This window comes from Meles meles, chromosome X, assembly GCF_922984935.1.
Source record: "Meles meles chromosome X, mMelMel3.1 paternal haplotype, whole genome shotgun sequence".
NCBI lineage: Eukaryota > Metazoa > Chordata > Mammalia > Carnivora > Mustelidae > Meles > Meles meles.
In genome coordinates this window covers 7,063,101-7,087,910 of record NC_060087.1, presented here as the reverse complement: position 1 = coordinate 7,087,910, position 24,810 = coordinate 7,063,101, and the positions used below count along the sequence as shown (strand labels likewise).

The following is a 24,810-nucleotide window of genomic DNA, read 5'->3' as shown; positions in this document are numbered from 1 at the left end:
TTTCAAAGATTTTATTTATTTATTTGACAGAGAGATCACAAGTAGGCAGAGAGGCAGGCAGAGAGAGAGGAGGAAGCAGGCTCCGCGCGGAGCAGAGAGCCCGATGCGGGGCTCGATCCCAGGACCCTGAGATCATGACCCGAGCCGAAGGCAGCGGCTTAATCCACTGAGCCACCCAGGCGCCCCTGGCTAGCCCATTTCAACAAAGCATTTCAAAATGAGAAAATGAGGATTTCTAAAACGCGTATTAATCCAGTGTTGCCCATGTGACGTGGCCACGTACTGTTTGCCCACTGATGTCACCTTCTAAGGGTTTCAGAAAGAATTTCTCAAGATGTTAAGGCCCCATGTGGCTGAAGTCTAATGGTGTTTATACTCTGCACCGAACATCTCATTTTGCAGTCGAATACAAGTCAAATTAAAGGAGCAGGTTTTTAGAAATACTTAGAAACTGTTTACAGACTGCTAAAGAACATTTTGCAGACGCGTAGTCCGATTTTTAGTGTGTATGTAATTAAATCCTTTTAATGTTTATACGTATATGACAAGAACAAAATAAGAAATTGTCCGCCTCACCCCACCCCTTCTGTGAAATGCCGTAACACTATTATACCATAAAACTTAACAGGGGGGGCTTTTTACTGGGCATGGCTAACCAAGTGCTCTGGAGAAAATAGCTAACCCGTTTATGTTATCATTAACAACACCGGGGAATGAGTACCTAGGAAAGAAGATAAACCTTGCACCCAGGGGCGACTCCCAGGGACTGCCTCTGACTGTTGGTGTCTGACATGAGTGCTGAATGAGATGTCAGGGCTAGGAGGTCGAGACAGGAGTGTTGGCGTTCTACGCTCGCATCATTGTTTGACTTGCTCATTTCTCTTTTGTTAATAGGCTGTAAAGGATGAGATAGCCTGTCAGTGAGAAGAGTCAAAACGACCATAGGAGCAGGAGAGAGTGGGGTACCCACTCTCCAAGCCAGGCTGTTCTTCTGTGTCTTACATAATTTCCCTTCTCATTCTACCTTTCCTGCTCCCCAAATACTTGGGACCATTATAGGCACACTAGATGTAGGTAAACCATCAGTCCTCATCATGGGTGGTAGTTAGGGTCTAGAAAGTTGCCAGGAACACTGAATTGGCCAATACTGAGCCATAGGTCTTCAGGGAAAGAGCCCCCCCCCCACAGAAACGCACACACTCCTCACCTAGATTATATAATCTTAAATCTCGAGAGCAAGTCATCCTGGTAGATTCTATTGTCTTTGTTTTGGGAAAGAGAAAAGGAGGTTCGAGAGTGCTAAGTGACTTGCCTGAGGCTGACCCACTCACAGGTGCCAGAATTGGGACTCAAAACCCATCCACGTGGCCCCAGAGCCAAAGCTTCTTACACCGCAGTGAGCTGTCCCTGTTGTCGCCATCCTTAGATTGTAGAAGAGCTGAAGCAAGAAGGCTGAGTGCGTCCTTATTCAACCTCAGCTGGGTGCTAGGAGGGTGACTCATGTGTTTCTCGTGCTCTGAGCATGTCTGAAACGAGCACAGAGAGGCCGCAAGTATTGATTTGAGGTTACAAATTAATCCTTCAGTTGGAGTGAGCACGTAAATCGCAAATACGGAATCTACAAATAATGAAGCTAGACTGTAGAATTTGTGTGGGGGGTTCCCGTTAAAAGCAGAGTTGGGAGTGCCAGCAAATGCCTTTTCTATGTCTTTTTGCGGGTTCCTTTTCACCCCTGCAGAGACTTATCAGAGAATTCTTGTCCAGCCCATAAAACGGACCCTGCTCTCAGCCATGTTCAGTCACATTACCCTGTTTAATTTCCTCTAGGCACTTGTCATGATCCAAAATTTGTATTTGTTTCTTGACTTGTTCAGCCTGTTCCCCTATGCTTATATGTAAACTCTGTGATAATGGGAACTTTGTCTGTCTTGGACGCCCTGCCTGCCCAGCACTTGGAATGCTGTCTGAGACACCCTGGGAACCCAGTTGCTATTATTCGAATGAATAAATGAATAGACCGATGAATGAATCAGTAATTGTATGTGGATCTTTCACAGTGAAGGCCGCAAGTGTTTTATACAAGTAGCCTCGAGCTTACATGACACCGGCTGTGTCGCTTGTAGTCCCAGATGAGGCATCGGGGCCTCAAAAGTAGAAAGAAGAAAAAAATTCTGCCAGAATTGAGTTTGGGTCTAACTTTAGAAGAATTACTTGAGAGCCTTTTGCAAAGAGGTGATGTTAGTACCAAGGACTAGAGACAGGGATGGGGGGAATGACGTGTTTCAGAATGAGAAGAGAAGTCGTAGCTGCAGACGTAGCGAGGTTGCGTGCCGAGCACACGGGTGAGGCCAGAAGAGAGATGAGGTCAAGGTAACTGAGTTTCTTCTCTTGAGGGACCGAGGTGACATTTACACATGAGTATAACTGAGATGAGAAAAAAAGCTGGTGGTGAGAAGCCTGGAATGGGAAGAGGCCTCATTCGAAGCTCCATTTTGTCCTGTCATGTCAAGGGCGCTGAAGAATATGTGCCCTATTTCCAGTGCAGTCCAGAGGTGGGGTCCAGTAGTCACCTACCACTGGCCATCATTCCTGATTATCCCCATCCCACTCCGGTCTTCAAGGTAGGGATGAAGAAGGTGGAAGTGGACGTCCATGAAAGCAGGTTTGGGGGCTGTTTCTTTCATCCTTAGATTGGCTCTCTACTCAAAGCACTTCCATTGGCCTTAGTGATTCTGAATCAAAAGACGTGAATCTGAAATTGAAAGCTGAAATCATAACCAGGAGCTGCCGGCTTCCAAACCAAACTTGGGAACTAGAAACACCTGAGCTCACTGCTAGCCGTATTTGGATTAATAGCCCTTAGAAGAAGTGAAGTCCAATCAAATCATTAACTTCTTTTAAGTGACATATAAAACAGCAAAACTGTGGAAAATTTCTTTGTAGTGGAAGAATTTTAGAAATATAGGATAGCATTCAACTTATTTTATTGTACCTTTTGGAATATAAGCATGCTAGGGTTACAAAAATTTGGAAGCTTCATCAAAGTATAAGAAGAGATTCAACTTTCCTGGTTTCAAACGAAAGTCAATTCTGTGCTTTTTGAAAGATCTAAGGAAAATACTTGGCTGAAAATGAACAGATCATGTTTCCAAATTTCTGGGAATTTATATTTTGGGGCCGTGGTGGTTGTGGTATCAGCTTTCTCAAAACATATTTGGCTCAACAAAGTAGATTTTGGTCTCCTTTTTTTTGTAAAACAAATCGATCCATCATAAATATCAAATGATCAGAATTGGGATTAAATGGAACCCCATGTGATGATGGCAACTGGAACACTTTTCCCATCATAGAGTAACCCCAATCCCAATGATCTTCAGAGTGAAATGGATCCCAAACTAAATTGTAGTCTATGAACAAAACAACTTTGCAATACGGACAGTGCCGCCTCAGATCCATGACTTCACAGAGTTACTTGTTTCCTCACATATTATTGCACATATTTACTACAATAATCCCACGTGGCCAAGACAGCAGGTATTACTCACCTCATTTTACAAAATAGGAGAACTTAGAAATGGATGTTTTCCTTGACTTTCCCAATATCATCCTCCCGCAAGTGCATAAAGCTAGTACTCCAGGCCACATTTCAGGGCACCCACTCCAGAACTCCCAGTGGGGTTGGATCAGATTTACTCAAGGCCAGAATAGCATTCAGCACAGAACCTGTTAGCAACAACATCAAAACCTGAGGACTTCGTGATTCGCTCAGTTGATTTTCGACAAAAGTGCTAAGACACTTGAGTTGTCTTCCAGTTGTCTCTTCCACACATGGTGCTTAGACAACTGGCCATCCATTAGTCAAAAGATACAGTTAGACCCTACTTTGCATCATACATAAAACTTAACTCAAAATAGTTTATAAACCTAAAAGTAAGAGATAAAACTTCTAGAGGAACGTGGAGGTGTACATCTCCATGGCCTTGGATTGGGTTGCTTAGCTATGACATCAAACGCACAAATGACAATAGAAAAGTAGGTAAATTGAACTCTATCAAAATTAAAAACTTTCATCAATCTCAGGGTCATGAGTTCGAGCCCCACTTGGGGATGTAGAGATTACTTAAACTTAGAAAAAACACCAAAGGGCATCACCAAGAAAATGAAAAGATTTGGGAGAGATGCCTCATTTCATTCAACAGCCAAATATCCCTGCCCTTAGGGAGCTTGCATCCCATTAGATTTACCTTGATTGTATGCTTGAATAGTTTCACTCTTAGGGCTCATTATGTTCCAGAATGAACATAATGAAAATATGTTCAAACAAATGAAATAATTCTGGAACATACTTTTTAAGTGTTAGGCACTGCTTTCCAGAAATTTCACTTTCTCCATCCTAATGTGCCCTGGTTTCTATATGATTCCATCCTTTTCACAGCTCGGTTGTAGTCAGTTATTAAATTCAGTTCGAGGTCAAAGGGAAAGACAAGAAATTTCTTGAGAGTAATGGCATTTTGAGTAAATATTTCCATGGGTAGCAAAGTTTATTCAGGAATCCTCAAAGGGAACTAGAAATGACAACAGAAAAGTAATGGTAAGAGAAATTGAGCCCAGTGATGAACTTCCTTGAGATACTAGCCTGAGTTCCACATTCTGTACTTGTCCATCAAAATGCATCTTGTGATTTTGTTCATTAAACATTTAGCCAGCATGATGTCTGTGTGCTTATCTGACATAGGGCCTGATCTTGGGCTTTGCGGCAGATGGCCACTGACCATTATCTTCTCAAAAAGAAGACGTCTTGAGTACTCTTTCTGCTGTGTCTTGCAAGGATCAGGAATAAAACTCAAGGAATCTTGGCCTTTGGACACAGGACATGCTTTCTCTGAACAGCCATCAATGGATTTTTATCCTGAACTTTTGACCCCACTTCCAGCCTATCTCATTCCGAGAGAATGGAATTACTGCGGTTAAATAAAGTATCCCAAATCAAAAGGGCTTAATGACTGGGCTGTGTCTCCTCCCCGAGATATGCTAGAGTAATCAATGATGCTATTGTCATTCTCTGTAACACTGCAACTTCTGTGCTGTGTTAAAATCATAAAACTCCTGCAGGCTCTCTCCATTTCCCACAGCTGTGATTTCTGGGTCTCTGTTTGCGAATAAGCATTTCAGAGTTGTCATGAGGTGGAGGAAAGAGCATGTGCAGAGTATTTCCCAAGCCCCGTTGCCAAGAATGAGCTAACTGTCATCCTCCCTTGCATATAATGAGTCTTAAAAACTTCAAATACAAGCCATTCTATAATCATGTACCTTTCCTAGAGAATGGCATGTGTTCATTGTAGAACCTTGGTCTTCTGGAAGTATACCAGAAGGAAAATCTTAAATTATGTCCTAAGATTAATAAAATAGTCAACCATCCTTTTTCTTTTTTGATGTTTTCTTGGTGATGAAATACAAAGTCAATGTCCGTATTTAAAAGAAAAGTTAAGTAAGTGTGGTATAATCTTGCTACCTTGCTTCTGGAAAATTTTGTTCAATGGACGTCGATAGTAATCTATTCTCCATAAAGGAATAATACTGTTTTTTTAAACTTACTTTTTTGTTTAATTGGCCAAAATTACACTTTCTCTCAAGATATAAAAGCAGGAATCACAAATATATTTCAAGCATCGATTTCCAACTAATTGGTAATAGCTACATATATGTTGGGTTAAGGAAGATTCTGAAGCCAAGTATGGCTTTGTAGAAAAGACTGCTACCATTGGATAATAATGTTCTCCAAGGATGCAAGATAGGGAGTGGACATATAAGTCCTGTATTTTCCATCTCTGTATAATTGGGAGAAGAGTTAACATTTAAAATATCTTTTTTAGTGATTACCAGAAACATAGTAGTCTTTATTAAAGAGCATGTAACTGAAAATCAAAGGCCAAATAAATGCTTACTATTCTATCTATCCTGTAGGTCAATGCATCACGTCAAGAAGCCAAATTGATGGAGGAGTGTGATCTTCTCATTGAGATCATTCAGCAGAGACGACAGATTATTGGAACCAAGATCAAAGAAGGGAAGGTATGATTTCTAGGGTAGAAGATTTCATATTCTCTACCCGGAGAAAACACCATACACCCATGCACTTCAGTAGCTTAGGGAATATCGAATACCCTCCCTTTTCTATATTTTCCACAGTTTCCTCTTAAGTCTTTAAGACAGAGCTCAAGGGCCCCTGGTTGGCCGTTGTTTTTCTCCACCCCTTTCTTTGTATCATCACCATCTCCTATGCACATCTGTAAGAAAAGGATTACATTACATTACCTCTCCTCCATTACTGAACTCCAGGGGTAGCTTGGAGCTCTGGTCTATTATAGCCACTGTTTTCATCAGTCTTCTCTATGAGAAGGGGGGTTCCACAGCAGAAGAGTTTGTTTCCTACTTATCGCTATATCCTAGCAATTAACACAGTATTAAATAAATGTTTCAGTGAATCAAACTTTATATAGAAATTACAGTGTTTTCTCATGCCTGGAAGCGAATTCAGACAAGTATAATTTCATGGTGGCAAAACTACTGTAGTTTCACTATATCATATATCCCTTTGTGGATATAGTAACAAATTCGTTTTTAATGTTTGTATCTTTTAAATTGCTATGGTTTTTATTGAAATACTTGAGATCCATTTTATTTTACTCATTTCTCTGCCACCCTCAAGAGGTAATTTTGTAAATATTTAAAAAATAGAAACATTCCTTCAAGATCCAATAAATTCATAAAGTTCTATTATTACTGCTCATAACCATGCTTTAATGAAATATGTATAATTAAATTAACAGCAATTAAGTGGTGCCCAGAGGTTCTAATAGCTAATATATGTGCTGTTCTCTGTTTTCTGCCACTTTTAAAAGGTACTTTCAATCCTGTATAATGTTTTAGAGTCCTTTGTCTATGTAAGTTGAAAAATATTTATGCCTGTAAATTGTGATGGTGATGAGAAAAGTTAAGTCAGATAGCTCTGGAAGCCGTTACAGTGAATTAAGAAATTAATATGAACTCATTCCCTGGCCAAGAACTGACTCATATGTGTTGAACGGCAACTTTTCCCCACGTACAAATTGTACAACTTGGAAGAGCACTGAGTGTCCACCTGGAATCCTCCCAGGACATTTTTCCTCTTTCATTATCATGTACCAGATGTGTACATCTCTTCATACCTGACGTCTTCCAGGTCCTCAGATGTATGATTGCCTGAAATACAGCTGCAATTCATTAATATGCATGTGGGAGGGAATTTGTTGCCTTTATATGGTACAGGGATCAGCCCTCAATGCTAATATTAGTTTCTTATTGCTGCTATAACAAATATCACAGACTGGGTGACATAAACCAAAATAGATTTAGTATCTGACCTTCCTCCAGATGTCAGGAGTCCAAGATCAGTCTCCCTGGGCTTAAAGTCAAGGTTTCAGCAGTGTTGTCTCTTTCCGAAGGCTCTAGGGCAGAATCCATCCCTTGCCTTTACTGGCTTTTAGAGGCCACCCGCATTCCTCGGCTCCTGGTTTCTTCACATCACTCTGACCTTTGCTTCCCTCCTCAGATCTCTTTCTCTGGCACAGTTCTCTCTGGTTCTCTCTTGTAAGGACCCTTCTGATTACTCCGGGATCCCCCAGATCATCCAGGATAATACCCGCCTCTCTCAAGGTCCTCGCCTTAATCACATCTGCAACATCTCTTTTATCCATGTAAAGCGACAAGTTTAAAAACTTCTGGAATTAGGATGGGAGCATCTTTGGGGGGCCCTTATTCAGCCTGGCTGGCATGCCTTTCCCTTGCTTAACTTCCCAACATCGGGGTTTCTCTCGTGAGCTCAATTGAAGTAGCGAAGGGATGTCCACAGTTCTGGCCGTGGTGATACATGGGGTTGGTGCTTTGGTGCGCCCCAAACACATGTCAGTGACAAGAGAACATAGGGCAATAGGAAAGCAAAGAGACCCAGCTGGACCCAAAACAAGATAAAGGTCTTCATGGGCCAGGATGGGACAAACCTGTAAAGCTGCGATTGTGGCTAAAACATGGGAGTGGGACTTGGTCTGGAAGAGACCAGAGCAGCAACACCTTCAACTCCAGTGGATAAAGAGTTCTTGAAGCCTTGGGATAAAGTGACTGGAAGTGCTCCAGATGGTATAGGGGACTAAAATCAGGCTGGTGGGTTAATGCCATGGGCCGTAGAAGGCTTCTCAGTTCATTAAAAGGGACTGGTTATTGCCAACCTCTACGTCGGGTCATAGTTTTTAGGGATTTCGGGCCTGGGAGTCTGGAACAAGTTGTCAGGCTGGAGCCTAGCTCTGCACTATTTCTGATACCTGCACAAAAGAGAAGCCTCAGAAATGCAGAGGATCCCTGAATGAGGACCCCCAAGGGGGAGGGAGGTGAGGAAGACTGATGGTAATATGGGGTAGGTGGAGGGGATTGGAGGGCGCTAAGCAAAGAGGGTGGGGGAGGAAAAAGATTATGAATGACTTCTTCCCTTTAAATCTGAAACTCCAACCACAGTGCTGAAGCATATAAAGAAATCTTGCATTTCTGAAAATATAGCCCGCAAAATCAACATTTTCTCACCCCAGGTGAGATTCATTGTATGGGAAAATTCATTGTATGGGAAAATTCATTGTATGGGAAAAGATGTTTAAAGTGATACATGAAGGGATGGCTTCTATTTTAAAAGAACAAAAACTTGTGAAGCCACAAAAGGATATAAGATCAGAAAGAAAGAAATGTGAAAACAACAGATTAGCAGTTTGGGAAGTAAAATGTAGATATGGAAACTGCAGAGACAACTCAGCCGTAGGGGGAATTTGGAAACTAAGTTTTAGCCTCTGCATAGGAGACGCTATTCTGGACCTAAGAATGTGAAATTTGAGCCATATTTCATGCCATATACAAAAATCAGATCTAAATGGATGTTCCTAATGTGAAAGACAAAACGATAAAACTTCTAGAAGAAAACATGGGAGGAAATCTTGGTGAGCCTTGAGTTGGGCAAAGATTGTTCATATACAAGGTTAAAAACATCAAAGAAATATTTATAAATTAAACAGATAATTGTATTACAGCAAAAGTAAAAACTTCTCTCTAAAAGACACTATTAAGAGAACGTAAAGACAAGCCACAGGTTGGAGACAAATATTTATAAATTATTAATTGAAATAGAAAAGTATTTGTACATGGGTATATAACAAATTCTCAAAACTCATTAGCAAGGAAACAAACAATACCTTTACCAGAATGGATAAGATTTGAATAGGTACTTTACCGAGGAAGACATATGGATGGCAAATGAGCACATGGAAAGATGTTCAAAATCATTACTTGCTGAGAAAAGTCAGTGAGGCAAATTAGGACCTCAACGAGATACCCTGCTTACCTAGGAGAACAGTTGAAATGAAAAAAGATGGGCCATACCAAGTGTTGTTGAGAACGTGGAGAAACTAGAACTCTCATACGCGGAGAGTAAAATGGCATTTTGGAAAACTCACAGTTTCTTAAGTAGTTAAACGTACACTTATCATATGATCCAGCCAGTCTAGGTGTTTGCCAAGAGAAATGAAAGCATATGGCCCTATAGGACACATACATGAATTTTCACGGGAATGGCAAAGGTAATAGCCCCCACCCAAGTGTCCGCCGGCAGATGAATGGATAACAATTTGTGGCACATCCATACAGTGAAATACTATTCAGCAACAAAAAAGAATGAGCTACTGATGCAGGCAACAACGTGGATGAGTCTCAGTAGATTAATGGTGGGGGAAAGAAGCCAGACAGAAAGTAGTATGTACTACGTGAACGTACTCATGTGGAAGTTTAGAAACAATACTTTCTTTTTTTCTTTTTTTTTTTTTAAGATTTTTTATTTATTAATTTTGACAGAGAGAGATCACAAGTAGGCAGAGAGGCAGGCAGAGAGAGTGAGAGGGAAGCAGGCTCCCTTCAGTGCAGAGAGCCTGACGTGGGACTCGATCCCAGGACCCTGAGATCATGACCTGAGCCGAAGGCAGTGGCTTAAACCACTGAGCCACCCAGGCGTCCCTTTTTTTCTTTTTTTAAAAGATTTTATTTGTTTATTTGTCAGAGAGAGAGAGAGAGTACAAGCAGTGAGAGCAGCAGGCAGAGGGAGAAGCAGGCTCCCCGCTGAGCAAGGAGCCCAATGTGGGGCTCGATCCCAGGACCCTGAGATCATGGCCTGAGCTGAAGGCAGACGCTTAACCAACTGAGCCACCCAGGTGCCCCTAAAAACTATACTTTCTAATAATCTACAGTGACAGAAGGCAAATCAGTGGTTGGCTAGGGACGAGTGACAGGACATGGGCTGGGGGGAATGGGGGGGATAGGATGAATTACCAAGGGCAGGAGGAAAATGGAAGCACGATCTCTGTTCATTATCTTATGGGTTTACACATATTTGAAAACTTACCAGATTTGTCCTTTAAATATATACAGGTTGTTGTATGTTAATTATATCTCAACAAAGCTGTTTATAAGACAATTGTATATTTATGTAATGGAACAGTCTTCAAAACTCGAAATTAATGAACTAGGCTGATACATATCTATATGGACAAATCAAAAAAAAGTATAAACAAGCTTTACAGTGCTTTGCATGGAGTGAGACTTGTTACATAAAATTCGATAAACTACAAAAAAACATCCCATACAGTGTTTAGGCCCGCATACAGACTTGGGAGTGATATGCCCTGAATTCAAAAAGGTGTTTTCCTCTGGAGAAGGACTTGAATGAAATGAGGAACGGACACACAGGGCTTCCGTGCTATCAGTAATATTTTTCCTCCTTCTGAGAAATCTTCTGTTAATATGATGAAATTTTTGAGATTTGGTAAAGCTGGGACTATGCATAGGGGAATTCATCATATTACCTTAAAAATCATCTGTGTATTTGAAATTGACCACTTTTTGAAAAGTACACGCTTGCTTGGGGACGTTCTCTCAGAAGGCAGTCTTGGAAAGCAAACGTTACTTGGGAAAGATGAGGCCCAGTTTGGCTTTCTCATGAGTTAACCACTTTGATGCATCACTGAAGACTAGGGGATCCCAAACCTCGGAATTCACAGTGACTGAATCCCTGACCAGGGCATGCCGTGTCAGAGATACATTGTGAAGAAGACAAGAGCGTGAGGGCGCTCAGGCTGGTGTCTATGCGGTCTTGAGGACACTGAATCCAGAGAAGGGCCAGTGGGGCCCTCTCACCAGCACGTGGAAGTGGGGAGCTGGAAGAAGAACTGGAAGGACCATGGCGATCACGCTGTGAGTTTCATTCACCTCATGACCTCGGCCGCCATGTGTCTCTGGCATGGATCACGAGGCCATTAGACCCGATAGAAACAGACTCACCACAAATCCTCCAGCTGGGGGCTTGCCAGGTGGTCAGGGTTGGGACCCATGGGTACATACTGGTAAGGCTTGCTCTCAGACCATTGTGCAGTCTTCGAAAGAAATAGCTCAGCAGCCTTTCTCCTTGGAGGGACTGGAGAGTCTCAAGCCATGAGACTCCGTGGGAAAGAATTGTCTTATCTCTTCGGTAGTAGGAGATAAATTTCAAATCAACACACGAAAAGCAGGCCACAGACTCCAGACTGAGTAAATTATGTGTTTTATGTTCAGACACAGATCGATGGTAGAAGGCCACAGCCACAGAGAAAAAGGGTCCCTTCTTTTCGCTGCTTTTATGTACTCTAAATCTCCAAAATGTAAGATAATTAACTGGACTACATGGTCGGGCTTTTCTAGAGCCTTATAGAAACGCCAAGTCAGACCTCATTGGCAATGCCAAGACTTGTGATAACCGAGGCTCAGTTGTTAGGACATGACGATTTGGTGCTGGGAATCCTACAATGTATATAAAGCTCATATATTAAAAGCATTTAAAATGTATTTAGAGAAAAGTGAACGGCTGCTTTTTAAAGCATGTTCAGGGTATAATAAACAGCAAATAAATCGGTATATTTGGCCTATGTCCTCACTGAAAGGAGATTCAACCGGCAGGCTAGTTCCCTGATGAGTATGGAGCGAATTCCTGAAATTACAACGTGCAATCAATACTTTTCAAAGGAACAAAAGAACAGGGCCGACTTGGAAAAATGACCCCTGCGACAATGACGCATACATATAAAGAATCTTCTTACATGTCAGTATCCAGTGTTTCTTTTCAAATATCAAGTTCTATTCATCTTGTCAGATTTTTAAAATAGTATATAAAAAAGTGTTTTCTAAGGATGAAATTAGTATTTCGCTAAATGCTTGGTGTCTGATTTTGAAGTGTTGTAGCAAGTAGGGTAGCATGTCCCGGAGTGTGGTTCAGATTAGGGCCGTTTGATCAGAATCACAGAGGTTGGCAAGTTCTTCTGTAAAGAAGAGAGGTGTGTGTTGTAGTGTGAAAGCAGCCATAGATGAGTCATAAATGAATGACTGTTTCAGCATGCCAATAAAACTTTATTGACGCGAGTAGATGTGTGCTGAATACGGTGTACGGACCATAGTTTGTGAACACCTGATTTAGATTTCTTTTTTCTTTTTTTTTTAATCGAAGCCCCCAGGAAAAAATAGAGAGGACATGAAATCCAGCATGCACGCATACAAAAAGTTTTGCAAAACCGAATTTGCCTTCTCTATCAGGAATGCACTCTGCTACTTTCTTCTCTCCTCTCCTCTTCTCTTCTGTTTAGTTTTTCTTTCCATGGTCGTCCTGACTACTGACCCATCACCTGGAGCTCTTTGACCGCTGAGATGCAGATTCGAGTCACTCTGCCAATGACAACTTTTTACAGAGGATATTGGCGAGTGAGCCCAGATATCTCTAAGTTTCTCTTTTCCAAAAAGATTCCTACTGAATCCTGTGCACACCATTTTGAAAAGCTGTGATCTGGTGTGTGAAGTGAAACTGTACACTTGAACTAAAATTAAAATGATGCTAACAGTTGTTTTTCTGTAAAGCATTCCTGTGTTTTCAAAGGAGCCTGTCATTTTGGCTTGCTTCAGCTTAACGCATGATTTAGGGCTGTTGTTTGGCTTTGTTTTTTATCTTTTCCTCTTGATGCCACTTTTAATTTCCAATGTCATGGTAGAAGAAAAGAAGGAAGAAAATAGAATTCAAGCATTGGTGCCTCTGTGGCCTGTGGGATCACAGATAGGCATACCAAAAGGGTAAGTGACCGACAGAGTTGTTCTGAAGGAATATTTGGACCTTATGTTTCTTTCGTTGGAATTGTATTAAACATCTTTAATTCCATTGTATGCTTCAGTATTTCGTTCCCTTGGCTTGTTGGGGACTCTAAGTTATTCTCCTTCCTCTGCTGGATGCGTTCTAACATCTTGAATTGGACTCTAAGCCTTTCCCAGTTTTACCTCTGGATGTAACCATGCTAAATTCAATTTGGTGTCCAAAAAGTGTTCTTTCATTCAACTAATGAACATGGTTCATCTGCTGCGGTTGGTCGCTGTAATTATAATGAGTTAAGTCTTTTACCAGCCTTAATCTCATAGGCCCTTTGCTCCAAGGTTTTGACACTTCCTATCTCTGTCTCTCTCCTTTGAGGACTTTTTCTCATTCTTGCCCGAAATCTTGCGGCTGCTGCCTCCCAGTGCGGCATGAATTTCCTTTGTTTGCTGCAGTACAACCTAGCTGGAATCAGATGTTCCATACAGGCCTCAAGTTCTGACATCTCCTTCCTTCCTTTTCTTCGATTAAAGTTGCACGGGGACAATAATGATGACTTGGAGAAAGAAGGAATTTCTTGGAGTTAGCAGGAATTCTGGAGGGAGCCGGAGCCAGCCTTGTCTGTAAGACAGATTAACTGGCCTCCTCCCTACCCTTTCACCCAGGGCGGTTTTCCATTCCGGAATGATCCTAAAGCTGGCCAAGACCTGTCCCAGGCTGTGTGGATGGGGCACTGGCACACGGCAATTCCAATTAGCAGTCTAATTTTGACTTGGCTTCTGGCCAGAGGGCTTCATCTCACAGCACATTTCAGACACCGGAGCGAATGGTCAAGTGGGTTACCGTGCACTTATCTTGGCCTAGCCCCGAGGTCACGGTCAATTACGTCGGAGGGTCGTTTTCAAGCAAGACAGAATCAGGAATTGGAATGGCGGTTGGAACCAAACATGCATTTTTATCCCGACTGGGAAATGCTTATCAAAATAGTTCTTAGTTATCAAGTAAGCACAAAGTGCCTGGAAATGACGTTCCCAGTGAGGGGAAATGGCCCAGCTGTGCTTTTTTTGGCTTTCTCTCATCTGCTCAACAGGAAAAATATTAATCAATGGAAAAAAACACTCTCTTTCTGTTAATTTAACACATGAGTTTTAGATCGTGTGGGAAATAGTAATACCTCATGTTTTCCCATCACGGTTTTATGATGCGGATCACAAAGACCTTTTTAGAAAATGGTCCTTGCTTAAGCCATGCATTCGTACCTACGGGGATGTCTTAGTTTCTTGACCGCCCAGCCAAAAACCCGAGATAGAGAAAGTCCCAGCAGTCGCTGCCATCTACTAGTAATTGAGTGGAATGGCGAGGGACGGGGTCTGGTGACCCTTGCAACTTGTCATTAGGCAGCACCTTTTTTCCCCATCAACAAGGAAGCAATTCACAATAGAGTATTTTCTCATAAAACAAATTAGCGACACTTCTCCAAGGAGATTGAGACTATCCAAGCCAAGAGTCCCGTACCTGGGATTTCCGTGTTTCTCTGCCCGCTCTTGGACATTTATGGAAGGACAACTTTCCACGCAGCAGGACGCACGTATCCAGAAGCATCCAGCCCGATGCGCATTCCCTCAGCGAGGCCACCCACCTAACCGTCTCCGTGCCTCTTTTCAAGGTGATGAGGCTTCGCAAACTGGCTCAGCAGATTGCCAACTGCAAGCAGTGCATCGAACGGTCGGCCTCCCTCATCTCCCAGGCGGAGCACTCTCTAAAGGAGAACGATCACGCGCGCTTCCTGCAGACGGCCAAGAGCATCACCGAGAGGTGAGTTGTGGGGGCTGCTGGAAAGTTCTCAGCCGCCGGCCTCCTGTGTCTGCCGAGTGATCGCTTGCCCTTGCCCTCGCCTTGCTTTTGTTTTCATTTTGGAGGCTGAGTACCAGGGAGAATAGAGGCTTGGAGTTGCTTTGTTCCAGCCCAAGATGCTTCCCTTTCACATGTCAAAGCCTTTTCAGTAGCACCCTGGAGTTCAAGGCCTTTGAAACAAGAGTCCACCAGTTAGAGAGAATAAAATCAGCCTTGCTTTGGGTAGGGGGGGCTGGGGGGGGGGGGAAGGGGAGAAAGCTTACAGTGGCACAGAAATGGCAATTATTGTGAATCTCAGCCCTGATCTTATCATGCACTTGGTAACAAAGAGTCAAAAAGAAGGCATGACATGAAAGGGAATCTTTTCTTCCATCTCAGGGCTCATCTATTAAAAAGGAGAAGAAAAAAAAGCCAAGGCCCAGGTGTTGTGCTCTGTTAGACCTGTGTTTATTTGGTTGAGAAGCTTTGCTCATCAGAAAGGTCAAAGCTGACTCATGTGGGAGAGAGAGGACCCAACTGTCACTCTTTTAAAGGATCCTTTATTCTGGGGCAGAGAACGTAAAGATAACATTATTCCATTGGTCAGTTCAGCAGTGAAACTGATGGGAGTCCATGTTTCTACGCTGCCCGTCCCAACTGGCACAAACTTACTCGCCTTCACCCGCCTACAGCAGTTGTTAGCGGAGCCAGAGAAGAGCACCTCACTCCACCTAAATGATACCTCCAACCCCTGCCGATGCCCTTGACTTTTCATTCATTCTCATTTTCGGAGTCCCCTGCCCCTTATGCAAAGCAATAATAGAATCCTATCACCGGACAACCCTGGACAGCTCATTCATGCTGGTCTTTATCCTAGAGTAGAAGTCTGCACACTTTGATAAAGGGCCAGAGATCAAATATTTTCAGCTCTGCTGGTGATAAGGTCTCCTTCACAACTACTCAGCTCTGCCGTGGTGACTCCATAGCGCCCTGTCACACACAGAAAAGAACGGGCGTGCCTGGGCTTCCAGAAACATTTCCCCCAACAGGTATTTCGCCCTCTGGCTGTATTTTGTCAATACCTGACCCAGGGAAAAAAAATACTCACCATCTTCTCACTTGCATTTATTCAAGGAAAGAGAACTAACATTAATCGAGTGCGTGCTTGTGTTGGACACTGTGCTAATTCTCAAGATAGCGCTTAGAGGTCGGCATTGACATTTCTGTTTCCACTGTTCTCTTAGTTAGGGTAATGTACAGTGGTTTTACACCCCGGGCCCTGTATCGAGCCTCATTGTGTTATTTCTTATATTTGAGAAAAACTCACCCGCGACTGGTTATTGTACTTAATGTCTTCCAAAGCACGTGGCTAACAGCTGCTTATCATTGCTTTCATATCCTTAAAATGATCACCTCCCTACCTTAAGAGAAACCAGTGTCTTTGCTCATGACTCCTGGGTTCCCAGTGTTTGTCTTTGTGGCGCCCATCTGGACTGTATCCAGTTGCTCTGTGTTCATCCTAAGGTTAAAAACTGCAAATGGCGCTAATACTCCCGTGTACCTCGGCCACTCTGCTAGACCCTGTTTGCGCTTACGTCATGCTTTCCAGCTGGGATCCAAGAGCACTCTTCTCCAGCTACGAATCATGAGGTGTCCAGATGAAAGGGCTACTGTGAGCTGCATTTCTCAGTAATCCCTAAAAATTTCATCAAGTGTAATACGAACAGACTCTTAGCTATTGAGGGGAGAGAATGTGGCCCCATAACAGTTGGGATAGAACATTCTGGAAGAAGACCTACCTTTGAAATAGAATGTAAGTGCATGAATGTCTACATGTGATCTTCCACCGATCCAGCAGGCCATAACCTGTCCCATTCACTTCTACCTATAACAAGCCCATCTCTTCAAGAACAGAAACATGACTTTGATTTTTTTCTTTCTACAGATGAATTGTAGAATACAGTTGACCCTTGACCAGCATGGGTTTGAACTGCTCAGGTCCACTTATACATGGATTTTAAAATATATATATAGTTCAGTACTGTAAATGTACTTTCTCAATAATATTTTCCATAATAAGGGGCACCTGGGTGGCTCAGTCGGTAACCGTCTGCCTTTGGCTCAGGTCATGATCCCAGGTCCTGGGATCGAACCCCACATGGAGCCCCACATCGGGGTCCCGGCTTAGAGAGGGGCCTGCTTCTTCCTCGGCCCCCTGCTGGTGTATGCTCTCTCTCTCTCTTTCTCTCTCTCAGGTGAATAAATAAAATCTTAAAAAAAAATATTTTCCATAATAAGATTTCTTAATATTTCTAGTAATATTTTCTTCTCCCTAGCTTACTTTATTGTAAGAATGCCGAGTATAATACATACAACATACAAGAGATGTGTTAATCGACTGAGGCTTCTGGTCACCGGTAGGCTCTTAGTAATTAAGTTTGTGGGAGTCAAAAGTCATACGTGGATTTTCCCCTGAGTTGGGGGTCCCCTAATCCCCACACCGTTCAGGGGTCAACTGTAGAGTATATTCTCAAGCCTCACTAATATATAGTTCTTGGTGTGATTGTATGTGTACTTTCATAAAATCATTTTAAATAAGTAAAACTAGTCACTGAACCCAGGCATAAGAAAGTCGGCCTCCTGCTTATGAGAAAGCTAAATTTCCAGCAGATTTGAAGACGTGGTGCCTATAACCATTGGCCAAGAGCCTTTGTCCTTCTGCTCCCGCAGCGCCTCTCTTCCCATCTCCATTGTCCATCCTCTCGGTCAATTCCTGAGCCTTCCTCTCTTTCCAGGACAGGAATGTAGTGAAGGGGCAGGGGGCTGGGACCAGGACCTGGGAAACTTGGGCTGGGATCTCAGCACTGCCACTTTTTGACTATGATGCTTTGGGTTTGCCTGGAAGCTATTTTCTGCATAGAGTGTTGGGCTCAAAGGGGTACCCTGCTGGCACAATCATGATCTAGGGTCCTGGGATGGAGCCTGCGTGGAAGCTATGCTCAGCGGGGAGTCTGCTTCTCCTTCTCTCTCTCTCCCCCTTCCCCTGCTCAGGCATTCCCCCTCTCCCTCCCTCTCTCTCAAATTAAGAAATAAAACCGTTTTTTAAAAAAGGGGTAAAAAAGAAAATTGGGCTCATAATCACTGCTTCGATCAGGAGTTGTAATACTGTTGCTGATGACTCCTAAGAACAGATAACCCATGATGTCTGTTGGATTTAAGTTCTCGTAGTTTATGTGAGTATGGCCCCGCCTCGTATGTCTGTTCTGGGGCTGGTCTCTGCCTGTCTCTACCCTTCAATCCTTCACTTAGTAAACATTCTTCTCTAGGACGTGACTTTGTCATCCTCTGCCTCCTACTGTGTCTGCCTTGGGCTTTGGCACCTGTGTACTTCTAAACCGTCTCTATTCTTCTGTTCGGAACAAACTTTCAGTCCTGCAAGCCTTCCTAAAGTGAGACTTGGATGGGATTGTTCTGTATCTTAGAATCACTTAAAGTGGGTATGTTCCTCTACAGGGTGAATCTAACTGCAAAAAGATTTTTCATTCAGAAGCATTAAAAAAAAAAAAAAAAGAACCCAAACCCAAAGGAGAGAGACCGTCAAGCTTTACATTGTAGGAGAGGCATATGCTTTGGAGCCAAGTGTCTGGCTCTGTGCTAATTGCTTGGGAGTACTTATGGCCGGCACGGGGCTGCTCCTTTACCACTTGGGAGTCTAAGTCGCTCATACACTCCTAGCAGGCAGAGCCCCCAGCCACCTCGTTTTCACCGCGAAAGCGCCGGCACATAGCAAACTGCCTGCCGTAAATGAATGAGTGAACAAATCATAAAACATGTCGATTGTTCCTACCTAAGATGGTTGTTATAGGGACAAAATGAAATAATACAGTAAAACCGTTAGTCCGATTCCTGTCCCAAGGCGATCATGCAACAAATGCTAATTCCCTTCCTTCCCACTCACTAAATTGCCACAAATGGGGTGCATAACACACTGTATTCCCAAGTCACACTAATACCTAGGTCTTCTGCATGGTTGTGTGGGCATCTTTATACAACTGCATTACGGAAGCCCAACTCCTCACTAAATCGAAGCCTAAGAAAGTTGCTTATGAGAAATCTGAACTGAAAATCACGTTTAGTACCCAGTTATCAAGATGGTAAAAAGAAACTTCCCTCCGAACGGTACCCATTTTTCAGAGATCCTAGGAGGGTGTCTGACTGTGCCGTCCTTCAACACCGTAAGCAATTCAAGCCTCCATCAGACTTGCCCCAGATATGAAACCAAGACCTCCAATTGTCAGCACTGGGGAGATGTTGCTTGATTTTAAGAATTCAGGCACATATGATGCATGGTTTTTGAAGTGTGTTCTGGTAGGGTGTTAATTGGTGTTAAAACAACAACAAAGTTCCAGAGCCAAATCCATCTGGGAAATCCTGAGCAGACCAAAGCAAACCGCGTTTTGCTGCTGTGAGACCTCACTGGGTTTACCGTGGTGATTTGCCCACTCGCCCAAGAGAGACCCATTTACGTGCCATTGTCAAGGGTCGGGCATGGGGAGAAGGATATTGGGCAAGAAGGATAGAACATCTTCCCCTGGCATTGGCTGTTTGAGAGAAAGCCTGTGAGCCACATAGCTCCAGACACGTCCATCTTCTGGAAAATTGCCTCCATGTGGCCCTATCAAACTGTCACAGAGATTAGGAGCATCGAAGTCAAAACAGAAACAGGAAGTAATGTGCAGGCCACCCCCTTAAGCATCGATAGGACGCATGTCCTTATTTGCCTCAGTATGATAAGAGCTTAACACACACCCACAAGCATGTGCGCACATGCGAATATACGTACACACGCACAGACACACAAAACTATGGAAGCTCAGAATTTCAGAAGTGGCCTAAGGCTGATGGCCCTGGTGGATTTTGGCAGCTCATCTGAAAGGCCAGAAGATGGGCAACAAGGATTAGGGGAATAAAAACTGGCCTAAAATGTTGAATTTGGCCGATCTCCCCTCGCCTGTCACTCCAATTACGAATTTGAAATTGTAGCCAAAGATAAATATCTCTCCTTCCATCAGAAAACTGTGTAGGTGTTAAAAGCAGCAGTAATCCACACAGATTCTTGCTGTCAGTCTTGGCCTCCCAGGCTTAGGGACTTTCAGCCTTTCCGTTCCCACTCCACAAAGTTCCCACCAGGGACATGGCAGGCATTGGCATTTTTTTTTTTAAACACTGTCGCTTGCCCGAATCATGTTTTAGTTAACTGTGGACCATAGAACCAGGAGAAACTTGGGAGTGAAATCTGTTTAGGGTGGACCTGAACAGAAGCTTCTGTCCCTGGACAGCAGAGCGCTAAAGCGAGATTGTCTGCTCAGAGCGCCTGGGATCCTCTCAGTCCAAGATCTGAGCCACGCGACAAAGGCAGAGAAATGCGACAGAGAGACGCCTGTTTCTTAACAGCTCGGTGCCGTTTTCCCTGCTGGACCTCATGAAACATGAGGGGTTCCCTCTGAAATTTTTATCTGCGGAGTTCACATGGCGCTATAGCATTTCTCTTAACCTTTCTGCACTGACGCAAATATTGCAGGCTCTTCAGTACGTGTGGGCATGCTTTAACAGGTCCGTATGTATTTGCTGAGTGATCCCGGGTCGCTCTGAGTTCTGAGGAGTTTTTGTGATTATGGGTCATAAGAAGGCATTTTTTAAGTACAGTTTGACTATGTGTGAAAAACGCCCAATAACCATGCCTTTACCCACCAGTCTAAATTAGCAGGTGTTCGTCACAATAATTAGCCCATTCCTGTTGGGGGCGCTCTTTAGCCAACAAAATCCCACAAGTCTGCTATTCACTGGTTCTTTTTTTTTTTCTTTTTAAAAGATTTTGTTTATCTGAGAGAGAGGGCATGCATAAGCAGATGGAGCGGCAGGCAGAGGGGAAGCAGGCTCCGTGCTGGGCAAGGAGCCTGACGTGGGACTCGATCTCAGGACCCTGAGATCACGACCTGAGCCAAAGGTAGACACCACTTAACCTACTGAGCCACCTGGGCGTCCCAGCTATTTACTGTTCCTCGGTGAAAGAGTTAGGTGGTGAATTTAGATTCTCCACCCTCATTCAAACACTGGAAACGTTTCTTTGCAGAGTCTCTGCCTCTTTAAACTTTTTATCAGTGGATCCCAATATCATCCTGGTCATTACATTATTAATTATCCTGCCTACCACCCTCCCGACACAGAACTGGAAATGTATCAGAAGCGTAATTCTAGAAACTTCGTTTCTAAGGATTTTGAGCACTTCACAGGTGTAACTTATACTGAGGTGAAATTCAGAGAACATGAAATTAACCGTTTTAATGTGTGCCATCTGTCGTATTTGGCATATTCATGATGTTGTGCAATAAGAGTTCCAAAATCTTTTTATTACCCCCCAAAAACTCCATACCCATTATGCAGTCATCATCCACTGCGCCACTCCCCCCCCCCCCCCCCCGCCAGTCTGCTCTCTGTCTCTGGGAAGTCGCCTGTTCTGGACATTTCCTACAAATAGATCATACAATACACGGCCTTTTGCATCAGACTTCTTTCACTTAGCGTTAACACTTTCAAGGTTCATCCACACTGTTTTGTGTATCAGTACTTCCGTCCTTTTCATGCATGAATAATATTCCATTGTATGGATAGACCCGCAAGTATAATTTTTTTAGCCAAAATACATCATCTTTATAAGATACAAAGTTTTAAGAGCCATTAAGAGACCCAAGAGGAGATAGATCTTCGTAGGTAACCAGGCTGAAATTTTTCTAGATTAAATGGAAGAGTTTAGACCTAGAATTCTCTTCCTGGCTGCTGCCAGCTAGCTTTGTGACTTTCTATAAATGAGCACCAGCACTCTTAATGAGAAAATGACTAGATTTAGAGATGAACCATTTCAGAGCATTTCTTTGCTCACCGATTCCCAGCACCCTACCCAGCACTCTACATGTAGTTGGCCCTTGGTGGTGTTTACCGAACTTCCTGAAATACCCAGATCAACAAGATCATGGGTCTAGCATGGTCTGAGACGCTCAGACGTGGTTTACGTCATGCCACAACTGTATCGTTTTTAAGAGGATTGCTTGCATTTTTTAATTAGTCCAAACATTCTGCTATTGGCAACTAAACTTTGCAAATCAACCTGAGGGGTTAACACACACATAGCATGAGATTCTCTTGTAGCAGGACCGTCGTACTCACCAATACGTTGCTTTATAGTTTATAAATGAGAACGCTTAACTAGCAACTGTAAACGAAGAGGGGAAATGGGTCATCCATTGGAGGAATTTGTGAGAGAGCTCATGAATATTTTCCATGGCATCTGCTGGGAATATGGTGCCAAAAGAAAAAAAAAATGAATAGAAGAAGAACGAAACAAGCCAGACAAAAACTCCTTTTTTAATGTTTATTTTAGAGAGAGGCTAGTAATTGATTAAACTAATCCAATATCTGGAAACATTCTTTTTTAATCTTCACTTTGCCTTTTATGCAGTTTGAAATTTTGGAGACTCCTCTTTGAAGTGGAGCAGGGTCGGGTCTGAAAGGAACAAACAGTTTCCCAGACAGATGTGTGAAGAAATGCCCGGAGCTATGTGCTTCTTGCTGGGGTTAGATGTGAAGGGGGCCAGGCTGTTAAATACACAGCAACATGAGATATGAATATTCTTCCACCTCCGTGGGGAATTTTTTTTCCGACAGTAAAAAGGAAGGCGGGCGGGGAGGGGGGAGCCATTCTACTGTTTCCCCAGTTCCCTTGCCTCGTCTTTAAGCTTGATCGTTTGCATTGTGTTGCCTGTGTTGTGCTGTTCCCAGGTTCTCTTTGAGGCTCCCGTGTAAAAACAGCCCTATTTTAAAATGATCCTTCTTTTCCTTTTATTTTTTTTCATTCCCAGGCAGTGACAGTGACAGGCATCTTGACATTTCTAAAAAGTTGTTTTGTTTAAATTACAGAGTCTCCATGGCGACTGCATCCTCCCAGGTCCTAATTCCTGAAATCAACCTCAATGACACATTTGATACCTTTGCCTTAGATTTTTCCCGAGAGAAGAAATTGCTAGAATGTCTGGATTACCTTACAGGTATTGTCTTGTGTGTGTGTGTGTGTGTGTGTGTGTGTGTGTGTGTGTGTGCGTGCGCGCGCGTGCTTTAATACTGCGTGCGCGCTTTGATATCGTATGCAATCGGTGATACGCATACTTTCCCACCACATCGATTCCCTCAAAAACAGCGCTGTGGCCTCCTGATTCAGGAATGGAGTCTAATATTCCCGTAAATGATTTCTGGCATGCATTTTTTTTGTTTCCCCACCCAAAACGACACGGTCCGAGACCAAATTGGGGACAGAGGAGAAAGGCACATCTCGAGAATTAAACACATACTTCCTGCCATTTTCTCCCCCTCTCAGAGTGTGGGTGTCACAAAGAACAACTCTGCCGGCCATCTCAGACTCGCGTAAGGTAGCGGGACTGTTTTCCACTTCATCTCAGCAAGGCATCTGACTCTCGCGGTGTCTTGGCAGAGAAACAGTTGGCAGCTAACTCTTGATTGAGTGTCTACCTTGCTTCAGCTCTTTGTATCTGAGATCTGGCATGATCTTGCGTGTTATAATCCTCATTTTTCCCATGACGGGGTCACCCGTCTCGCTGGAGGTCAGGTAGCTCGCGAGTGGCAGAATTCGAATTTGGCTAGGGTCCGTACGGACTCCAAAGACCTCTTGTTCTTTCTGGTAAAAGACTGCACTTCTTCTTGGCAAAGGGTCACCACAGCAAATGTCCCAAAAATCACATGTGAATTCCCAGTGCCATCGTTCTGATAGACAGTTTTTATGGTGTGGGGGGGGTCAAACTTACGAAACAAAAGGAACAGCAATAAAAGAAAACCTCAGGCTACTCCTGTTCCTAACCATGCTTCCAAATGTTTCTTCACTGTCGACCTCGAGAGTGAGGACTGAAATCATTTGCTGGTGGAATGCAGATTGTTTAAAGGACCTTTATTTGTGTTAGCCAAAGCCACTGGTGCCTAGGACTTCTGGAAGGCTCCAGGTATACAGTGAAGCCAGATGTGCATGGAACTGAGGACATGCAGCCTTCGAGAGACCACATCCCTAACTCAGCATGGCGTCAGCTTCCGCATTTCAGTTCTGCACGCGTGCGTGTGGGAGGGTGGTTGGAAAAGATGGAGCAGGAGAAAGGGAACATTGTGTGATGTTCGCTTTCACAGTCTATGGATCAAAAACGAGCAGTTTTATATCCAAGGGGTGTTATACCCAGATAGGTTTTTTTTTTTTTTTTGCAAGAATCCGAGGTGCTGTTTTTAGCCTTTCTGCATTTGCAAGCAAAGTGTTCATCCCACCAACTTATCTTATGTCATTTTCTCAAACCACACCACTCTTATTAAGGAAGAAAGAAGTTGACTCCAAAGTGCATTTGCAGTAAGGAACCAAACTCGGTTTCAAATATTTATTCATATACTGCCCCCCTTTTTAAGCTTTTAACTCTGAGATCTGTCTAAACTAACGCTACCCGCCTAGAACCTGCCACAATGATAGAAACATTCTGTATGGGCACTGTCCGTTTTGGTAGCTGCTGTCCACATGGGGCTATCAGAAACTTGAAATGTACATGGTGAGTCTTTACCTTCATTGAACTTTAATTAAACTTAATAGAAGTTTCAACAGTTTGTGGCTACTGTATTAGGCATCACAGGTCTAGATTTTCTCTGGCTGAGTG

The 24,810-nt window shown here is 43.2% G+C and overlaps 1 protein-coding gene across 4 annotated transcripts in view; it reads left to right on the top strand.

The window, feature by feature from the left end:
- MID1 (midline 1) overlaps window positions 1–24,810 on the top strand; it is a 339,535-nt gene that overhangs the window by 289,263 nt on the left and 25,462 nt on the right. For all 4 annotated transcript variants that reach the window (XM_045996151.1, XM_045996148.1, XM_045996152.1 and 1 more), the window contains exons 4-6: window positions 5,965–6,072; window positions 14,892–15,040; window positions 23,033–23,160. In XM_045996151.1, the coding sequence (XP_045852107.1) occupies window positions 5,965–6,072; window positions 14,892–15,040; window positions 23,033–23,160 (385 nt within the window). The remainder of the gene's footprint in view (window positions 1–5,964; window positions 6,073–14,891; window positions 15,041–23,032; window positions 23,161–24,810) is intronic.